At 48.4% G+C, this 19149-nt stretch overlaps 1 protein-coding gene across 1 annotated transcript; it reads left to right on the plus strand.

The window, feature by feature from the left end:
• The first annotated feature begins 3818 nt into the window (after positions 1 to 3818).
• On the plus strand, positions 3819 to 18214 carry atp1a3a (ATPase Na+/K+ transporting subunit alpha 3a). The gene is made up of 22 exons (XM_084696166.1): positions 3819 to 4196; positions 9593 to 9706; positions 10136 to 10195; positions 10331 to 10534; positions 10654 to 10767; positions 10879 to 11013; positions 11146 to 11263; positions 11919 to 12187; positions 13711 to 13909; positions 14053 to 14297; positions 14416 to 14608; positions 14735 to 14910; positions 15140 to 15276; positions 15449 to 15599; positions 15740 to 15908; positions 16029 to 16183; positions 16290 to 16413; positions 16558 to 16703; positions 16933 to 17063; positions 17433 to 17534; positions 17933 to 18024; positions 18160 to 18214. Exons 1-22 carry the CDS (start codon positions 4191 to 4193, stop codon positions 18186 to 18188), a joined length of 3069 nt encoding a protein of 1022 aa, XP_084552292.1. The 5' UTR covers positions 3819 to 4190; the 3' UTR covers positions 18189 to 18214.
• The last annotated feature ends 935 nt before the right edge of the window (positions 18215 to 19149 follow it).

The following is a 19149-nucleotide window of genomic DNA, read 5'->3' on the forward strand; positions in this document are numbered from 1 at the left end:
TCCTCCGCTCCATCAGAAAGATAGAGAGCGAAAGAGAGAGAGAGATAGATAGTACACACATATAGACAACGAAGGTCTGGCCATTCAATCAGTATGGTATGTTCCCATTGGCCCAGAGGGACGACTCCTCTATAGATTGATTGACCTCCAAAGAACCTACCACACAGACACAAACACTCCCAACATAGATTTTGTGCTTTTGCAAAAATACATCCATGTGAGATGGATGGATGGATGGATGGATGAAGAGAAGGGTTTGGAGAAGGGGAGTGGACTGGGAGAGAGAAAACAGCTGGGAGGCAGATTACAGTAAAGCAGACAAGACTGGAAAGAGAGAGAAAGAGACAGAAAGATAGAAAGACGGAGATAGAGAGATTATGTTTTTAGTAGCTATAAAAGAAATACTGAGGATTTTAGAAGTGAGATCAGGATCACGGGAAGCCATGGCAGATATGGTTAAGCTATCAATTCAGTTACTTCAATCATATGAAACGGCACACAACGTAGCCATGTAAAGCAATAAAACCAATGCGTGGGACGCAGCCCACAGCTTGGTGTACTGTAGCTGGTTCAGGAACAGCAATGCGTTGATAATCTTGCCATGATGATCAGTGAGGGTGGTGATGCTGTGGTCTAATGAGGGTATGTAGTGTCTCTCTCTCTCTAGAGTGAATATCTCCTTCCTCTCTCCACTCTCCTCTTTCTCAGTCCTTCATCCCCCCCCCCTCCCTTCCCGGGTAATTTTCTCTCTCTCATCCGCCTCTTCACTTTGGAGAGACATAAGGGCCCCCTCATTCACACCAACACAAGGAGCTTATGCAACAGCACAGGGTCTGTGTTTGTATGTGGTGCATTTGGGTCCTTGTGGTGCAGATTGGGAGAGAGAGAGAGATGGAGAGAGAGAGAGAGAGAGAGAGAGAGAGAGAGAGAGAGAGAGAGAGAGACAGAGAGAGAGAGAGAGAGAGAGAGAGAGAGAGAGAGAGAGAGAAAAAAGAGAGAGAGAGACAGACACAGACAGAGGAAGAGCGGAAGAGAGCCTTGGTAGTCCATACACATCTGATTCAAGTTTGGTATGCTTTTGGAACAGGGTGTTTTAGTTTTGTGTGCTAACATTGGGCTCTGTGTTCACCTGTGTGTGTCGGTAGACATACCTGCTGTGACAATCTGATGGGTTGTGACGTTACAAAGAAACACTGAGAAGAGGTTGGTGTTACCATGTGCGTGTGTCTGTCTCTACCAACGTGGTATGTGTATTCCTTTTTTGTGAATGGGTGATTTTAGTGTGTGAGTCAAGATGTGTTTGCCCCTAAGAAAGTGTATGCATGCATTCGTGTGTGCAAGTATGTGGTGGTGTGTGAGTTTGTGTGTGTGAGTGTGTCCCCAGAGGATATGTCTGTGTTCGGTGGTGCAGTGATAACCATAATCAGAGCATGCATGGCCTCTCCCAGATTCATCTCAGGTATTTACTTAACTAATGGCTCGCATCTGCACACACACATACACACACACACACACACACACACAGACCCCCCCGCCCTATGATACACACAAATCATTGACTGACAACTGTAGGCCAAAAAAGGCATTTCCTCTTGTCTCATCTCTTCAGCGTCTCTCTTTTCTCTCTCCTCCCTGACTCTCCTGTCACCTTCTGTCGTAGTTCTCACCCTCCCCCCTTCCTCCCTGTCGCTTCCTTCCTCCTCTCCGGTGCCTCTTCATTTTGACCATGTTCTCTCTCTCGCTTTCTTAATGTTCCCTCTGCTTTCAAGCTCCCTCCCTCCCTCCCTCCCTCCCTCCCTCCCTCCCTCCCTCCCTCCCTCCCTCCCTCCCTCCCTCCCTCCCTCCCTCCCTCCCTCCCTCCCTCCCTCCCTCCCTCCCTCCCTCCCTCCCTCCCTCCCTCCCTTGGGGTGAGCTTCATGTTACTTCAAAACATGAAGTAGTCTTTCTTGGCCTCTTCTAACCCTTCTCTCTTCCCCGTTTGTACCATTCTCCATCCTTTAACCTCTTAATTAAACCTAGTCTTAGTTCATATTTCCCACTCTCTCCCTCCCCAGACCCCTCCCCTGGTGTGAAGATCTCAGATTAGGTCAGACGAGCCACCAAACCCAGATTACAGGGCCCTATAGGATTACGCCCTACAGCCGACCACAGTCCTCACTGTCACCTACATTAAACACCAGTGTGTTTACATGAATGGCACACACTCCACACACACACACTTCATACACACACACTCTGGACACTGCAGGCCGGACACAACCAGATTCTGGATGTTTACTAGACTGAGCGGTAGATTAGGTGGTCTGTCTGATGTTTGACGTACATGAAGTACCACACTGGTTAACATATCACAAAAACACACATTTCACTGTTTTGGGCCAGGCACAAAATGACCAGCTAACATAATGGAGAGACCATGACACTTCTTAATCTCACTGTCACCCTTTATCTTTAGGTCTCAATCTTCTGTCTGTCTCTCTCACACACACCTCTCCTCTACTCCCTCTCAGGCTCCAGTCCTATTTTCCTCTTTCCATCTCATCCTTCCATCCCTCTTTCTTAAATGGTCTTTGTTCCTGTCCCTCAGCAGGACGATTGGTAGGCAAGGTTACCTGACTGTCGTTGCCACGGTGACCAGGTTTGTCTGTTGTTGTTGTTGTTTTCTCTATCAAATGTTGTTTTCACTCCATCTTTCATCTCTCCTTCACTGGTTAACAGTCTAATAGACAGGACAGTCGTGTCTGTCAGAGTTTAAAGAGGAAATCCTTGTCTCTGATGCTAGACATTGAGAGAAACTATTTACATGTTGTCATTTAGCAGATGTTCTCATCCAGAGCGATTTACAGTGAGTAGCCTACAGGGACATTCCCCCGAAGAAAGTAGGGTAAAGTGCCGATTCCCTAACAGCTCAGCCATCTGACCCCCTCAGGGTATTATAGTTTATATACAACCCAATTTACAGAGATGACCAGGCTGTAGTGGAACTAGGATGAAAACGTTATGGATGAACACATATGCAGCAAGCACATGCCTGAAGTCAGAGGGAGAGTAGCACACACACACACGCACACACACACACACACACGCACCCACACACATACACAACTCATAAGTACCCATAAATACCTCTGTTGTTCTTTCCAGGGACACATTAGCTGGTCATCCCAGAGTAAAGGTTCTGTAAACACAGCTGGTGATAAGGCAAGCTTCCTGGCAGGTGTCTGATACAGAAATAAATCAGCAGAGCTGCAGCCTGGATTCAGAACCTTCTGGATTACGACGGTCACAACCCAGAGCCTTAGTTTTCTGGAGAAGTCTCACATGACAACACATGCCTGTGTGCTGAAGATCAAACCAACAGTCAATTAGTCATGATGTTTTGTGGACGTCTTCCTGTGAGAGGGAATTGCTGTGTATTAAGGATCCACAGGCACACTTCTGATTAATGGAGAATGATGGGACATTCCATGTCAGTGCATATGTGCAACGATTGCTACAGAGTCTGGCTGAATTTCAGCCCTCTGTAACATAATTACACTAGAGATTAATAATATTCGTGTCCAGAGAAACTTATTTTTTGCGCGGAGTTGGGCAAGGCTGGGCTCGTTAAATAGTCCCAACTGATAATTGCGACTGGACAGACGGTGCCGCACTCTTACTCACCGGTGCTTTTTTCACTTGCGGAGTAGTGTGGAGCTGAGAAAGAGAGTGACGCGGCAGCTGGCATAGTGGCGGAAGGAGACCGTATCCAAATCACTGAGGGGTTCGGCTCTCCGTTTCGCCAGCATCATTTGCTCTTAACACAGAGCAACGCTCGGTACGCCCACATTAGGTATCGCTAGGCTGCTTGTCATTTTTTCATCTTACACAAAAACGGCCCCTCTCATATTAGTTAAGCGAATGCAGCTTTGCAGAGCTGCTCAATGAAACGTTTCCTTTTCAAGTACCCCTCTGTCCGTTCCTCTTATAAATGATTTGATTTGATTGCCTTATTCGTTAATTGACTAGTTATTTTATAGGCTATAGCCTAAGTTGAGAACATTAGACATTTACTGCGGATAGAGAAACACGGATCTTCTGACTAGACGAGGAACGAAAGTTCTCTAATTTTCCATCCTCAAAACCAGCAATTCTATTTGAATCAGACTTGAAACCGTTACATCTACAGAGACCGGACTGACTGCGCCAAAATGGGGGTAAGAGCCATTTCCCTAATTTAAACGTTAACCTTGGGCTTTAACATGGGCTAAGATACTAAATTCAACAGCCTAGTTGAATAATCAGTAGATATTTTAATTGCGTAAATGGTTAACATTTATGGAGGAAATACCATGACAAAATTACATTGACCACTATACTTCCATGGCTCGTTAAGCTATAGCAAATTGATGTGGCACATGCCTTATATCTCTGCTTTTGATACACTGCAAGTGAATTGCCCCATTGTCTGTTTGTCCACTTCTCATTATTTGAATACATGTGTGTAAGAGAACATATTGCGTTTTCCAAATGTGTTTGTCAACTGATTCTCCTCATCACACTCCCCTCTGTGCGCATAATGCAGTTACCGGGAGAAGAGAATCTGGCATTTCATTCCCCTTCCCAAACAGAAATTTATACTGACAAACAGCTGCACCGAGTGCTATCCTGATGTGACTTTTAGAATATCTAGGTGCTAGTGAAACGGCAAAGGCGCACAATCGGCTCTTCGTGCCAAACGGAGATCAAGCGGTTTCCCACCCAAATCCACTGCACTGCTATACTCCGATTTTCTCCAATCACCATCTGAAAAGCATATCCAAATACAAATGACATGAAGACAATAAAGAAATAAGGCATTGATATTTATGGATATTTAAGCTTCTAAATGCTCGTTATAACAGCGAATTGGAGGGTGCCGACAGCCGTCTCTTTCCTCTCAATCAGCACACATCAGCTTCTGTTTTATCGTCTCAATTATAATTGGCCTACTGGTCTGGCTGAGACAGCCTATTGTTTCAGATTTTTACCCGGTTCAGTAGGAATATAATATTCGTGTTGGTCTTTTGAGAGGATGAGGATGCGACGGGGACAAATCCAGAAGGGTGGGGTGGGGAATTAAATATCAGTGTAGGATAAAGGAATCTATCAGTCAACCAGTTGTTATTGTCATTTTGTAAAGTCATCCCTTTATTTGACCCTACACACGTACATTGTTGGGTTTGCTATTGCGGATGCGGTTGAGGGAGGGATGAAGGAAGACTGTGTTTAGGTACCAATCTGAACAGACAACTGCGTCAAAATGGTTGCCAGGCTCCTTGTCAGTCTGGAAGGTTGTCATCATTTACCGTGCAAAGCTGAATTGAATAAAACTGTTCAAAGCTACTGTTGGTTTTCACTATAGTTTGATTAGATCCTGCCAAAACGGTCGATTCTACTAGTCACAAAAGGACAAAACATTTCCAATCGCTACCCCTTAGTCGAGCCGCTGATGTAATGTGCCAATGAACCGCGGCCTTTGACAGTCTACACTGACCTCATCTGGGTCGACAGTTGATCTCACGCGATCAGAATTAGAGGAGTACTCGAAAGGATGTCGCGCAGTCCTCGTAAAGCGATGCCCGTTATACGGACCGCCGGAGGGAACTTGCGCAAGGTTCCACAGAGCCTAACTGTGTCAAAGCACTCCCTGTCCAGGGCAAGTGGAAACTCCCGTATTCAGGCTGTGATTCGTTGACATTTGAGGGGCGGAAAGGAAGGAGCGGGGGTGGTTAGATGGCAAGACATTAAGGCCAAACGAACCTCAATGTCAATCAATAGTAAAGTCTGACCTGGGAGGAACCACTTGATGGTAGCGAAGATAAATCGAAGGTCAGCCGGTCGGTGGGACATGTAGACTACCCCTCACAGTGCAGACAAGATGATACACACAGAGTAGAGTGAAAGAATGAAGGAAAAATGGAGGAAGGAAGGGAGAGAAGTATGGATAGACAGTGGGTGGGGGAAGCCTGTGGAGGAGGTCTCTATGGGGAGTCACCTTGAAAAGGATGACGGCTGAATGATGGAAAGGACTCGCAGGTGCCATGATAGGGGTGATGGCTGGGGTGGATGACTGACAGGCAAGGAGGGACATAGAGAGATAAACTAGCAATGGTTAGAAGAAGGCATTTCCTGTTTTCCTCTGTGGATAATGCCCTAGGTGTAAAAGGAGAACCTACCAGTCACAGTTCACTCAGAGGAACAAAATCACAAAATGAGGGAGGTTAGTAAACATTCAGAAAGAGAGTGTTAAAGACCCAAATGTCCTAAAGGTGTGCAAATCCACTGTTGAGCTTTCTGATCATGTTTAGGAGCTGGTCATTGGCTGGTGCTGTGAAGGTGAGGATTGTGATTGGGTAGCTCCATGGGTGAGTCAACCTTGGCGATAGAGCAGTTGCGTAATTAGCCCCTGTCGATAAGTCATCCACGTCGATAGGGCTGCCTGCGCAGCCACTGTCTAGTTTCCATGAGGCTGCATGTGTGAGATCCATACTAGTGTGTGTGTGTGAGAGACATCTATACTACATATTGTGTGTGTGCAATGTTTAAGTGTGTGTTTGTGCACAATCTATATGACTGTATGTGCGACCTATATACAACAGTGTGTATGTGCTGTCTCATTGTGTGTTAGTGTGCACGATCCATTGTCCTGTGTGTGCGCGTAAATGTGTGATTGATCCATATTCAGGGTCTAACCTCAGTAATGAGGGTCATATAATATGCTCCAGTAGTGTTCGAACACAGACACAGTTCATTTCCTGCTAAGTATTCTATGACATCATTTCCTCTAAGGGGTACCAAGGCCAATCAAGTGTGAAGTTTAATAGGGCTGTGGTCAGAGATGCTTTAACCGATGAAAATTCAACTGAATAAAAAAATATCACAGGGCTTGTAGTGTGAAAGATATGTATTCTGTATCATGTTATGGAAAAGCAAGGAAATTGAAGTGTACTTTTGCCTGTGTTCCAATAAAGACCGAATACAATTCACCCACAGAGGGTTCAGGATAAAATATGTGGGTTGCTCATTCTATACATGCAATCATTCTAATGGTTTACATCATTCAAAGTCTATCAGTCCAGACCACCCACACTCTAGCATCACACTGGTATGACTGATGTTAGGATACCATTGATGAACAGATGAGACAAGTGAATAAGAAAACAGATGGGTGGGCTTGAGGGTGGGAAGGGGGTGTAAACAAAGGGAGGAGGGATGGGGGACTAGGTGGAGGAGTGGATGATGTGGGGGAGGGATGGATGGAGATGGAGAGTGGAGTGGTGGGACTGGCCAGCGTGCGTCACTGTTTTCTAGGTCGATCAGCTGAACTTTGTGTGCTTGTGTGTGTTTGGTGACACAGAGTGTGGTAAGAGCCATTGGACCATTATCGTCTGTGACATCCATGTGGGCTGAATATCCTATGAAGCCAGTTGAAATTCTCCTACTATGAATGTGTGTGTAGGATTAGGATCCTAGCACAGATCCAGGGCATAGCAGAACAAAAACACTATGGACATGGTCTTTAAGTATGTTTGAATCAAAGGCATCTGTGCTCTGTCCTGTTGCTGGCCATGCCCACTGGTGGACTGAACATCTGGAACCGTCTTGGAAGTCTGGTCTGTGTGTGTGTGTGTTTGTGTTTGAGGCACACAATAATCCACGGAACAGATGGATACATTATTGATTGCATGAATGAGTGCATGAATAATTGAATTCATGTTTTGTTTTTCTGAGTAGGCAACTAAGTTAGCGAATATATAACATGTGACTCATAATTTGAGGTGTGTTGTTTTGTACATCAAGATGATTGACATGTTCAAGAGTGCTTGAGTCATCCCTCTGTTTGCAGTACTGCAATTTAAAATGAAAGTGAAGGAAAGAGAGGAGTACCAGGATTATGGATGTAGGACATGTATGAGAAAGAGTGAGAGATTAGGAGCGGGATGAAAAAGGGGAGACGAGATCGAGGATAAGTCGCAGAAAGAGACAGGAGGATGGAGGGGGAGACTAGACGAGATGACGAGAGAGAAAAGGAAGGAAAAAGAGAGGGATTAGTATTGTTCATTGGGTTAATCCCGCATAGTAGTAAACACTGGTTATCCCTTCCTCTGTTCAGGGCTTTCCCTCTGCCCTGCCCAAGGCACCCCACAACAGATGGCACACACACATAAACACACTCACTGGATTCTAGCGTTATATTAACATGCTGTAACATCAGCATCAGTATATCATCAACGTCCAGGAAACAATAGCGTTTTCTCACAGTGTGTGAAATTCTCTTTCTTCCTCAGAAACTATTCTGCCAAACGACACCCTGTTTACCAATTCCTTCGACCCATATGCTATCCGACAGTCTAAGAACCATGAGGTCCCCACAGTTTCCTCCTCCCTGAGGACGCCAGCAAGGGGGCTAGGAAAGTGGGGGCTCGGATGATGACATTTTGGTTCTTATGTGTAGGCCCTGGGGGGGGATCTTCCTGGTTGGTTGTGGTGCATGCTGGGAAACAGAAGGGGGCTCCGTAGAAAGATGAGGCCTCTCCACAGACTCATATGTAGGGCATAGGATGTCCCAGGCCGCACATCACATTTAGCATCAGACGACATAGTTTACTTGGCAGTCTGTAATATGAACTGCTGTTGAGATTTAACCCTAACCCTGTCTCAAAAGCTCTAAAACTACACATCCTGGCTGCAACCAGTATAAAGAATACCGTATATAAGCCATCTCCATGTGTGCGTGTAGATGTTCTACAGACTTGTCTGAAGGTGCCATGGTGCTGGTATGTGTGGACCAGGAGCCTCTCTGTCTGGAGTTTGGCCCACAGGGGATCTTTTAATACAGAAGTCAATGTGAGACCTACTGTCTCTGCTACTACAAAGGTCTTGTTTCATAACAAGGCCTGTATAGTTCACGAGAGAAATAAAGAGAGGGAGAGAGAGGGAGGGAGATGGAGAGGGACAAGGAGAGGGAGGGGGAGAGGGAGAGGGAGGAGGAGGGGGAGGGGTGTTATAGAAATGAGGTTGATATGAAATAAAAGGAGCAATGAAGTGGGATCTTTCTTTGCTCCCATGCTCTGTGAACACACTGTACAGCATTGTACAGCAGAAGACGTATTCTACTGGCACTGCTTTATCAAACAATGATTCCTTTTATAAAACAAAGGTAAACAAATGAAAATACACCAGAGAAATAGAAGGCAAAAGTGCTATTCTTTTGAAAGGGCATAATGGTGATTACTGTAGCTACTGAACAGTACGTTTCTGTCCTGAGGGAAACTGTAAGCTTTTTGTGTGGTGACTTGTATTTTTCTAATGAAGGATCGTTCGTTTTTGCATTGACTGTGTAAGGGAAAATTTTTTAATGGTCAGTTTTCATCCATTTGCAACCAGCCTTTCTGACAACATATAGTTGCTTCCATGAATAACTAGCTCCTGAAATCATCGCCTAACAAAATGGCTGCTGACTCATCTAGCCCTTCCTGCCATGCATTTAATGAAAAGAAATAGCCAAATCTGTGCAAAAGTAAACCCGATCAAGCACCAGTGTTCACTAATTCCTGTGTGTGTGTTGCAGTATGGACGGTCGGACAGCTACCGCGTGGCGACCACGCAGGATAAGGATGAAAAGGAGTCCCCCAAGAAGAAGGCAGCCAAGGATATGGATGACCTGAAGAAGGAAGTCCCCTTGGTATGTACCGCACTTCCTACTTCCTGTTATCTCACTTCCCACATCCTGTGACCTCACATCCAAATGTGTAGAGAGTGTACATTGGAGCAGTTGAATATAGACTGAACGTTGATTGGGACAAATAATAAAAGGCTGCAGTGAGTTATGTAATATTGGGGACATACACATTGTATTACTGCCCATAATTGATTTAGGTCAGAGGAAAGGCTTTTGGTGCACTCTTTTCCTATAGATCTCTTGCATTGGGCAGCAACTTAATCTCCTTGTTATTGTTTTGAAAAGGAGGACCATATTGTGTGGATACTAAACCAGTAGTCGGGTAATGACCTGACACAATAATCCAATGTGGTTTCAGTTGGGAGCTTTTCCACAAAACAAATGAATTAAGAAAGATGTACTGTTTTCAACCTTTTCATTTCTCTCTTTCAGACGGAACACAAGATGTCAATTGAGGAAGTGTGCAGGAAGTTTGCAACTGACATCGTCCAGGTGAGTGGTTCTTCTTCAGTCCTGTTGGCCCCTTGTGAACCCTTGAGAGCAGAAACCTCAAGAGACAATCTCCTTACAACCCCCACCACCCCAACCAACACACCCTTTCTCCCCCTCTTTCTCTCCCTCCCCCAGGGCTTGACCAATGCTAAGGCTGCAGAGTATCTGGCTCGCGACGGGCCCAACGCCCTGACCCCGCCCCCCACCACCCCGGAGTGGGTGAAGTTTTGCCGCCAGCTCTTCGGAGGGTTCTCCATCCTGCTGTGGACCGGTGCCATCCTCTGCTTTCTGGCCTACGCCATCCAGGCCGCTACGGAGGACGAGCCTGCAGGAGACAATGTGAGTGTGACGAGCAGGGACCAAGACAGCCTGGTGGTGGGGGTGTCGGTTGACTGATAGAGAAGAGTATCCTACGGGAATTGAATCATTGCTGACTCTATTTCTTCCTCTCTCTCCAGTTGTACCTGGGTATCGTGCTGTCCGCTGTGGTCATCATCACCGGCTGCTTCTCCTACTTCCAGGAAGCTAAGAGCTCCAAGATCATGGAGTCCTTCAAGAATATGGTGCCTCAGGTAAACACACGCAACTGGTAAATCATGGTCGTCTCATGTTGTCCATGAGTATACATGAGGGACTGTGTGGTCGGGGGTGGTCCATGGTTGACCATGTCGGTCTTCCCACAGCAAGCCCTGGTGATCCGCGAGGGGGAGAAGATGCAGATCAACGCTGAGGAGGTGGTGGCTGGAGACCTGGTGGAGGTGAAGGGCGGAGACCGGATCCCTGCTGACCTCAGGATCACCTCCTCCCATGGCTGCAAGGTATGCACACACACTACATGATCACACCCTCACATGCACGCAGGCCCAAGATGAGGAGTCCAGGACCAGACAGACACACATTCACACACACTGGATTTTTGTTCTTCTAATGAGGGTTACCCTTCTCCTCAGGTGGACAACTCCTCTCTGACTGGTGAATCAGAGCCCCAGACCCGGTCACCTGACTGTACCCATGACAACCCCCTGGAGACCCGCAACATCGCTTTCTTCTCCACCAACTGTGTTGAAGGTGGGGCTGCCTTGGAGACGTCATCTCTCTCTCTCTCCCTCTCTCTCTCTCTCTCTCTCTCTCTCTCTCTCTCTACTGTATGTCTATCTCCCTCTCCCTCCCTCTCCTTCTCCCTCTCTCTTTGTCCCGCTCTCCCTCTCTCTCTCTCTCTCTCTCTCTCTCTCTCTCTCTCTGTCTCTCTTTCTCTGTCTGTTTCTCTCTCTCCTCCGGACCACTTTATTACTCAGTGTATATTAGCCTCTGGTCAACAATAGTCTACTCCTCGTCTCTGCCCATAGTTCATCAGCATCCCTACGGACACTCCAACCCCTCGCCTGACCCTCAGTCTTCTCTCTGTCCCTCAGAGGGGTGCATGTCACCCTCTTGTGGCCAGATACGTGAACTGCGTCCACCCAATGCAGCAAGGCAGCAGAGAGATGCGATGTCAAAGCATGCGTTGTGGAAGCAATACAGCTAACAATGTCATAAACCCAAACAAAACAATATCGTCATGATCATCCAAGATCACACAGCACGACTACTGTCTACCCCCTGGGGTTGGGTTCAGAAGGGAAATGATGCTGTGGTTAAACAGAAGAGAGGAGTCTGCTGTCTCTCCTATACTGAGCTCACGGTCTCTGTCCGCCTCCTCTCCTTCTCTCTCCCTCCATCCCAGGCACGGCGCGTGGCATCGTGGTGTGCACTGGCGACCGCACCGTCATGGGCCGCATCGCCACCCTGACCTCCGGCCTGGAGTCGGGCAAGACGCCCATTGCCAAGGAGATCGAGCACTTCATCCACCTGATCACGGGCGTGGCCGTGTTCCTGGGCTTGTCGTTCTTCGTCCTGTCCATCGTCCTCGGATACTCCTGGCTGGAGGCCGTCATCTTCCTCATCGGCATCATTGTCGCCAACGTGCCCGAGGGGCTGCTGGCTACCGTCACTGTGAGTTTCGGCGTGTGTGTGCACATGGGGTGTGTGTGAGTGTGTGTACATGGGGTGTGTGTGTGACTGTGTGAGGAGACGTTTTAGAGGTGAGGGGGTGACTGGAAATTCAATGAACGGGATGGTTTTGTGTGTGTGTGTGTGTCTGTGGTGTTTGTGGTGTGTTTGTGCGTGTGTGTGTGACTGAGCGTGCATCTGTGTGTGAGTGTATGAGGGATAGAGAGAGAGAGCGGGCAATGTAGCCAGGGAACAATCTGTGTGCTCAATGGATGTCAGCGTGTCTGTTTTCCCTTCTGACCTGATCTGTATCTCTGATCACCTCTGTATCTTGTCGTGTTAGTGTCTGTTGCTGTACCATTGTGTTAGCGTATATCATTGCCTATGTGTGTTTGTGTGTCTTTGTGTCTCTGTGACTCTGTGTTTGTGTCCTTGTGTTGCTGTATGTTGATATATTATCTCATGGTATCGTTCTGTATTGTGTCTGGTGATCCCTCTGTCGATAGCTCTCTCACTCTTTGTCTATGGTGATGGTGTTGTGCTATGTCTCCCTCTCCTTTCCCTCCCTCCATCCTTCTCACCTACGATAGCCTGTTTGTGTGTACCTATATCTCTCTTCTTCTTTCCTTTCTGTGTCCTCTTTTTTTCCAGGCTTTCTACTCGCCTGGGTCATTCAGTGATACCATTGGTCAGTTGTCTCCCATGACAACTGCTAGCTAACCTATAGAATGCTAGGCTCTGCCTCTCTGTCTTGCTTGGCTCATGGTTCCTGCCATGGTGGAGCATGATGTTTCTGTACACTGCGGCTGGGCTTCAAATGCTTCACCCTTTCCTTCAGCTTCTTTCTATCTTCCTCTCTGTCTCATGATTTCTCTCTCTCTCTTTTTTTTCTCTTTCTCTCTGTCTTATTCTTTCTCTCTGTCTCTCTCTCTCTCTCTCTGTACCCCCCCTCCCCCCTCTCTCTCTCTCTCTCTCTCTCTCTCTCTCTCTCTCTCTCTCTCTCTCTGTCTCTTTCTTGCTCTCTCTCTGCATCTGGGCTGTGACAACTAACTCTTACAGTAATACCGGTTCATAGTGCATTTTGCTGTATTGAGTATTAGGAGGTGGGTGTGTTTGTTTGGTGATGAAGGTGTGCACAACTCCAGGCTACCAGGTGCCAGGTTTATTCTAGAGCTAATGATACGTTGAATGATAGATGAAAGAAGTCTATTAGTCGAAGGGTGCTGGGGTTTATAGCTGTACTACCTGGATTTGTGCACACATTATTGATTGCAACGTGCTACCTTAAAATTAATATTCTCTCTCTCTCTCTCTCTCTCTCTCTCTCTCTCTCTCTCTCTCTCTCTCTCTCTCTCTCTCTCCCCCTCTCACACACACACATACACTCTCCTCTCACCTACCTCTTTATTTCTAAATACCACACTTGCCTTCCTTCTTTCTACTATCTCCCCTGGTTGTCTGTCTTTATTTCTCTCCCCCTTCCTGTTTCTCCCCCCTCTCCCCCATACCCTCTCCCCCTCCCCCAGGTGTGTCTGACCCTGACCGCCAAGCGCATGGCTCGTAAGAACTGCCTGGTGAAGAACCTGGAAGCAGTGGAGACCCTGGGCTCCACCTCCACCATCTGCTCAGACAAGACGGGCACCCTGACCCAGAACAGGATGACCGTGGCCCACATGTGGTTCGACAACCAGATCCACGAGGCCGACACCACCGAGGACCAGTCAGGTCGGTACCGGAACACATCCTTTCACGGTCGGTTTTCTCCCCCGACTTCCCATCTTACCCTCTCTCTCTCCCTCTCCCTCTCCCTCTCTCCCCCTCTCTCTCTCTCTCTCTCTCTCTCTCTCTCTCTCTCTCTCGCCGTCCAGGGGCCTCCTTTGACAAGAGCTCCGTGACGTGGGTGTCGCTGGCGCGCGTGGCGTCCCTGTGCAACCGCGCCGTGTTCAAGGCCGCTCAGGACCAGCTGCCCATCCTGAAGAGGGACGTGGCGGGCGACGCCTCCGAGTCGGCCCTGCTCAAGTGCATCGAGCTGTCCTGCGGCTCCGTGAAAGCCATGAGGGAGAAGAACAAGAAGGTGGCCGAGATCCCCTTCAACTCCACCAACAAGTACCAGGTCAGTGTGCACGACACGCACACATCAAATGTCCGACCACACACACACACACCGTAAGTACGCTCAACACACACACAGACAATGACACGCCTGCCCCCCACCCCCCCTCCCCCCGAAGCTGTCTGTGCACGAGACGGAGGACGAGAACGACAACCGCTACCTGCTGGTGATGAAGGGCGCCCCCGAGAGGATCCTGGACCGCTGCTCCACCATCATGATCCAGGGCAAGGAGCAGCCCATGGACGAGGAGCTGAAGGAGGCCTTCCAGAACGCCTACATGGAGCTGGGGGGACTGGGAGAGCGAGTGCTGGGTAAGAGACAGGAGGGATGGGGGGGGGGGGGTGGATGGGTGGAAAGATGGAGAGAGAGGGTGGCAGCGCTGTTTCTTTTGTCACGACTCGTGACTCACGACTCCTCCCTCTCCCCCCTCCCACCAGGTTTCTGCCACCTGCTCATGCCAGAGGAACAGTTCCCCAAGGGCTTTGCCTTCGACTGCGACGACGTCAACTTCCAGACGGACAACCTGTGCTTCGTGGGCCTCATGTCCATGATCGACCCGCCCCGTGCTGCCGTGCCCGACGCTGTCGGCAAATGCCGCTCCGCTGGCATCAAGGTACCAGCAGCCGTCACTGGGGCCAGGGGCTATGTCAGCCTTAGTGCAAATAACCAGCGTGTAAAGGTGGCACTGGGAGGGTGACTGGATGTAGGCTTTGGGTTGAGTTGGCTTAGCCAGTGCAACCCAAGTAAAAGACCAGCCCCAATACATACTCAATGTAAGGCAAATCAAAAACACTTATTTGAAATGGTATTGAGTGAATTCAAATGCTGTGTTCATTGTCCAGGTCATCATGGTTACCGGGGATCACCCAATCACAGCCAAGGCCATCGCCAAGGGTGTGGGCATCATCTCCGAGGGCAACGAGACAGTGGAGGACATCGCTGCCCGCCTCAACATCCCCGTCAGCCAGGTCAACCCCAGGTCAGTTATCAAGACGACCGCCACCATGATGATTAAGAGGATGACTAGGAAGACGATGATTCAAAAATTATGATGATGATGATTTGGCTCGATATTTTGCCGAAATAGTAAGCGCTCACTTCCCCCCTGTCTAACATTGTCCTGTATGTGTGTGTGTGTGTGTGTGCTCCAGGGATGCCAAGGCGTGTGTGATCCACGGTACAGACCTGAAGGAACTGAGCCAGGACCAGATGGACGACATCCTGAGGAACCACACTGAGATCGTGTTCGCCAGGACCTCCCCCCAGCAGAAACTCATCATCGTAGAGGGCTGTCAGAGACAGGTGACACACAGACACACACACACAGGCACATACCGAAACCCCTCGCAAAGGGCTGCTTCTTACTGACAAGCAAATAAGGAAGCACGTTTTTGACCTTAACTTTCCTCCTCCCCTCCCTCGTCCCACCTGACCTTCCTCAGGGTGCCATTGTAGCCGTGACAGGTGACGGTGTGAACGATTCTCCCGCCTTAAAGAAGGCCGACATTGGCGTCGCCATGGGGATATCCGGCTCAGACGTGTCCAAGCAGGCAGCTGACATGATCCTGCTGGATGACAACTTTGCCTCCATTGTGACTGGAGTGGAGGAGGGTAAGAGAGGGAGACATGAAGGGAAGGAGGGATGGGGTGGGAAGGAGGTGAAGAGATGACTGGTGAAAAGAGGAGAATGAGGCGTTTCCGGTTCAAGGCTGCAATTGGACTTTTCCTCAGGACGTCTGATCTTTGACAACCTAAAGAAGTCCATCGCCTACACCCTGACCAGCAACATCCCAGAGATCACCCCCTTCCTCTTCTTCATCCTGGTCAACATCCCTCTGCCCCTGGGCACCATCACCATCCTCTGCATCGACCTGGGAACTGACATGGTAAGACGCGTGCACACACACACACACACACACACACAAACAAACAAACAAACACACAAACGCACATCCACTCGTCCATATCCTCACGTCCTGGTCTGTCCCCCAGGTGCCGGCCATATCCCTGGCCTACGAGGCAGCAGAGAGTGACATCATGAAGCGCCAGCCCAGGAACCCTGCCAGGGACAAGCTGGTGAATGAGAGGCTCATCAGCATCGCCTACGGACAGATCGGTACGTCGCACACACACACACACACATTGGGTAGAGACAAAGTTATGTATAGAGCTTTTATTGGGAAAAGACTAAATTAGGTTGTTGTTATGTACTAAATGGAGAATTGTCTTTTACCATGGCTCCCTTCCACCCCTCCCCCAGGTATGATTCAGGCACTGGGAGGCTTCTTTTCATACTTTGTGATCCTGGCTGAGAATGGCTTCCTGCCCTCTATATTGGTGGGCATCAGGCTCAACTGGGATGACCGCTCCAACAATGACCTGGAGGACAGCTACGGACAGCAATGGGTAGGCTTCCTTTCTCTCTCTCTCTCTCTCTCTCTCTCTCTCTCTCTCTCTCTCTCTCTCTCTCTCTCTCTCTCTCTCTCTCTCTCTCTCTCTCTCTCTCTCTCTCTCTCTCTCTCTCTCTCTCTCTCTTTGGCTGTCCCGCCATCTCTATCTGTAGAGAGTTAGAGATCGATCTCTTCTTGTGAATCTGCCTCCCTCTAACCATCCCTCTCTCCCGTCCTCCTGACAGACCTATGAGCAGAGGAAGATCGTGGAGTTCACCTGTCACACAGCCTTCTTCGTCAGCATTGTGGTGGTGCAGTGGGCGGATGTCATCATCTGCAAGACAAGGAGGAACTCTGTGTTCCAGCAGGGCATGAAGTACGAACCTGGCAACCTGCATTATTGCTCTCTCTCTCTAGGCTTCCTCTCTCTCTCTCTCTCTCTCTCTCTCTCTCTCTCTCTCTCTCTCTCTCTCTCTCTCTCTCTCTCTCTCTCTCTCTCTCTCTCTCTCTCTCTCTCTCTCTCTCTCTCTCTCTCTCTCTCTCTCTCTCTCTCTCTTTCTCTATCTCACACTCTCTCTCTCTGTCTCTCTCTCTCTGTCTGTCTGTCTCTTTGTCTCCCTCTCATCTCCCTCTCCTCTTTCTCTCTATCCCCTCTTGTTCTTGCTGTTCCGTGATCTCTCTCCCTTTATCTCTCTCTTTCTCTCTGTCCATCTCTTTATGTGTCGTTATTGTTGTGTTTCCTCAGGAATAAGATCTTGATATTTGGCCTGTTTGAGGAGACAGCCCTGGCTGCCTTCTTGTCCTATACCCCTGGCATGGATGTGGCACTCAGGATGTACCCCCTCAAGTGAGTAAAAACGCACACACACAGACTCACACACACAATGTGACCTCTAAGAGATGTATAGCGGCCATTTGTTTTCCCCAACATTCATATACACAGCAACATCTACCTCTGCTGGTTGGAGGGCTGTATTACAAGTGATGGTACTATCAAGGAAACCATTAAATCCTACGGATGACATAGTAGCTCAATCATGTTGTTTATGTCTCTTACTCACTCACTCACTCACTCACTCACTCACTCACTCACTCACTCACTCACTCACTCACTCACTCTCTCTCTCTCTCTCTCTCTCTCTCTCTCTCTCTCTCTCTCTCTCTCTCTCTCTCTCTCTCTCTCTCTCTCTCTCTCTCTCTCTCTCGCTCTCTCACTCTTCTTCTTGCTCTCGCTCTCTCTCTCAGGCCAAGCTGGTGGTTCTGTGCGTTCCCATACAGTTTCCTCATCTTTGTTTATGATGAAATCCGAAAACTCCTCCTACGCCGGAACCCCGGAGGTACACACACAGAAACACACACACACACACACGTCCATGGTTACACACAAATGGTTACCTTTTGTAAAAATGTCCACTTCTTCAACTGAAGTACTTTTCTCTTTCTGACTCTTCTTTTTTCTTCTTTCTCTTTAGGATGGGTGGAAAAGGAGACATACTATTAAATGATCAAACCATTCTTCACCCCCCCTCCTCCCCCTCCTCCTCCCCCTCCTCCCCCTCCTCCCCTTTTCTCTCAATCCTACACCAGTCATCCATTCCGTCATCACATCCGAGAAAACACTTTTGCATACTCTTCCTCCTTACCCCCCCCCATTCTTACCTGCCAAACTGCCACGAGGACGAGAGGACCAATGACAGAGGAGAGGACGGACTGTCAGCCAGACTTCTGCCAAGCTCCTCCCATTCCCTGTCCTCTTTTTTTACCCAAAGACTACAGCTTAATCTGCCAATACTGTGGTGACAATGTCCACGATACTGTTATACTCACTTCATGCCTGTGCTGTTACACAGCTGTGTAACTGATCAAAATGCCGGAATCTACCAACAACAAGTACCAACTCCTCCTCCTCCTCAACCAACCAACAGGCAGCTGAGGCTTCAATCTGTTGGCGAATAACATCGCGTCGGTTTTGCTCGTCCCCCTTGCTATCCCCTGCTTCTCTCTTTCAGTTTTTCTGCCTCTCTCTCTCTCTCTCTCTCTCTCTCTCTCTCTCTCTCTCTCTCTCTCTCTCTCTCTCTCTCTCTCTCTGTGCTTCTCTCTATCCCGGACTTCTAGAGCCCAGAGCCCACACTTTCACCATCCAGCTACAATACTTACTCACTCCCCCAACTGTGGGAGATGAAAGGTCACCTCCCCAACCCCCTGCTTGTGCCCCTCTCCCCACAGATTAAACTGCTCGTGTTATTGTTTTATAATAGAGGACTGAGTGTTTTTTTAAACAATTGTTCGTTAAAAAATATATGTTTTTTTTGTTTTGTTTTATGTTAGGAGTGGGTCTGCGAGCGGCTTGTTTTAATTTGGACATGACTTGAGCCCACCACGCTTCCCTGTCTCACTCCTTCTCTCTCACTCCTTTACCCTGCTCTTCACACCCTGCCCTCCAGCTTCTTTTCTCCCCTGTC

This window comes from Hypomesus nipponensis, chromosome 4 (genome assembly GCF_054491055.1).
Source record: "Hypomesus nipponensis isolate SF chromosome 4, ASM5449105v1, whole genome shotgun sequence".
Classification (NCBI taxonomy): domain Eukaryota; kingdom Metazoa; phylum Chordata; class Actinopteri; order Osmeriformes; family Osmeridae; genus Hypomesus; species Hypomesus nipponensis.

What these genes read in the sequence shown, in the direction of transcription:
- atp1a3a (XM_084696166.1), top strand. An exon ending in TCAAGAATATGGTGCCTCAG is followed by an intron (nt 10,768 to 10,878) that starts GTAAACACACGC and finishes GTCTTCCCACAG; the next exon opens with CAAGCCCTGGTGATCCGCGA. An exon ending in CCTACGCCGGAACCCCGGAG is followed by an intron (nt 18,025 to 18,159) that starts GTACACACACAG and finishes CTTTCTCTTTAG; the next exon opens with GATGGGTGGAAAAGGAGACA.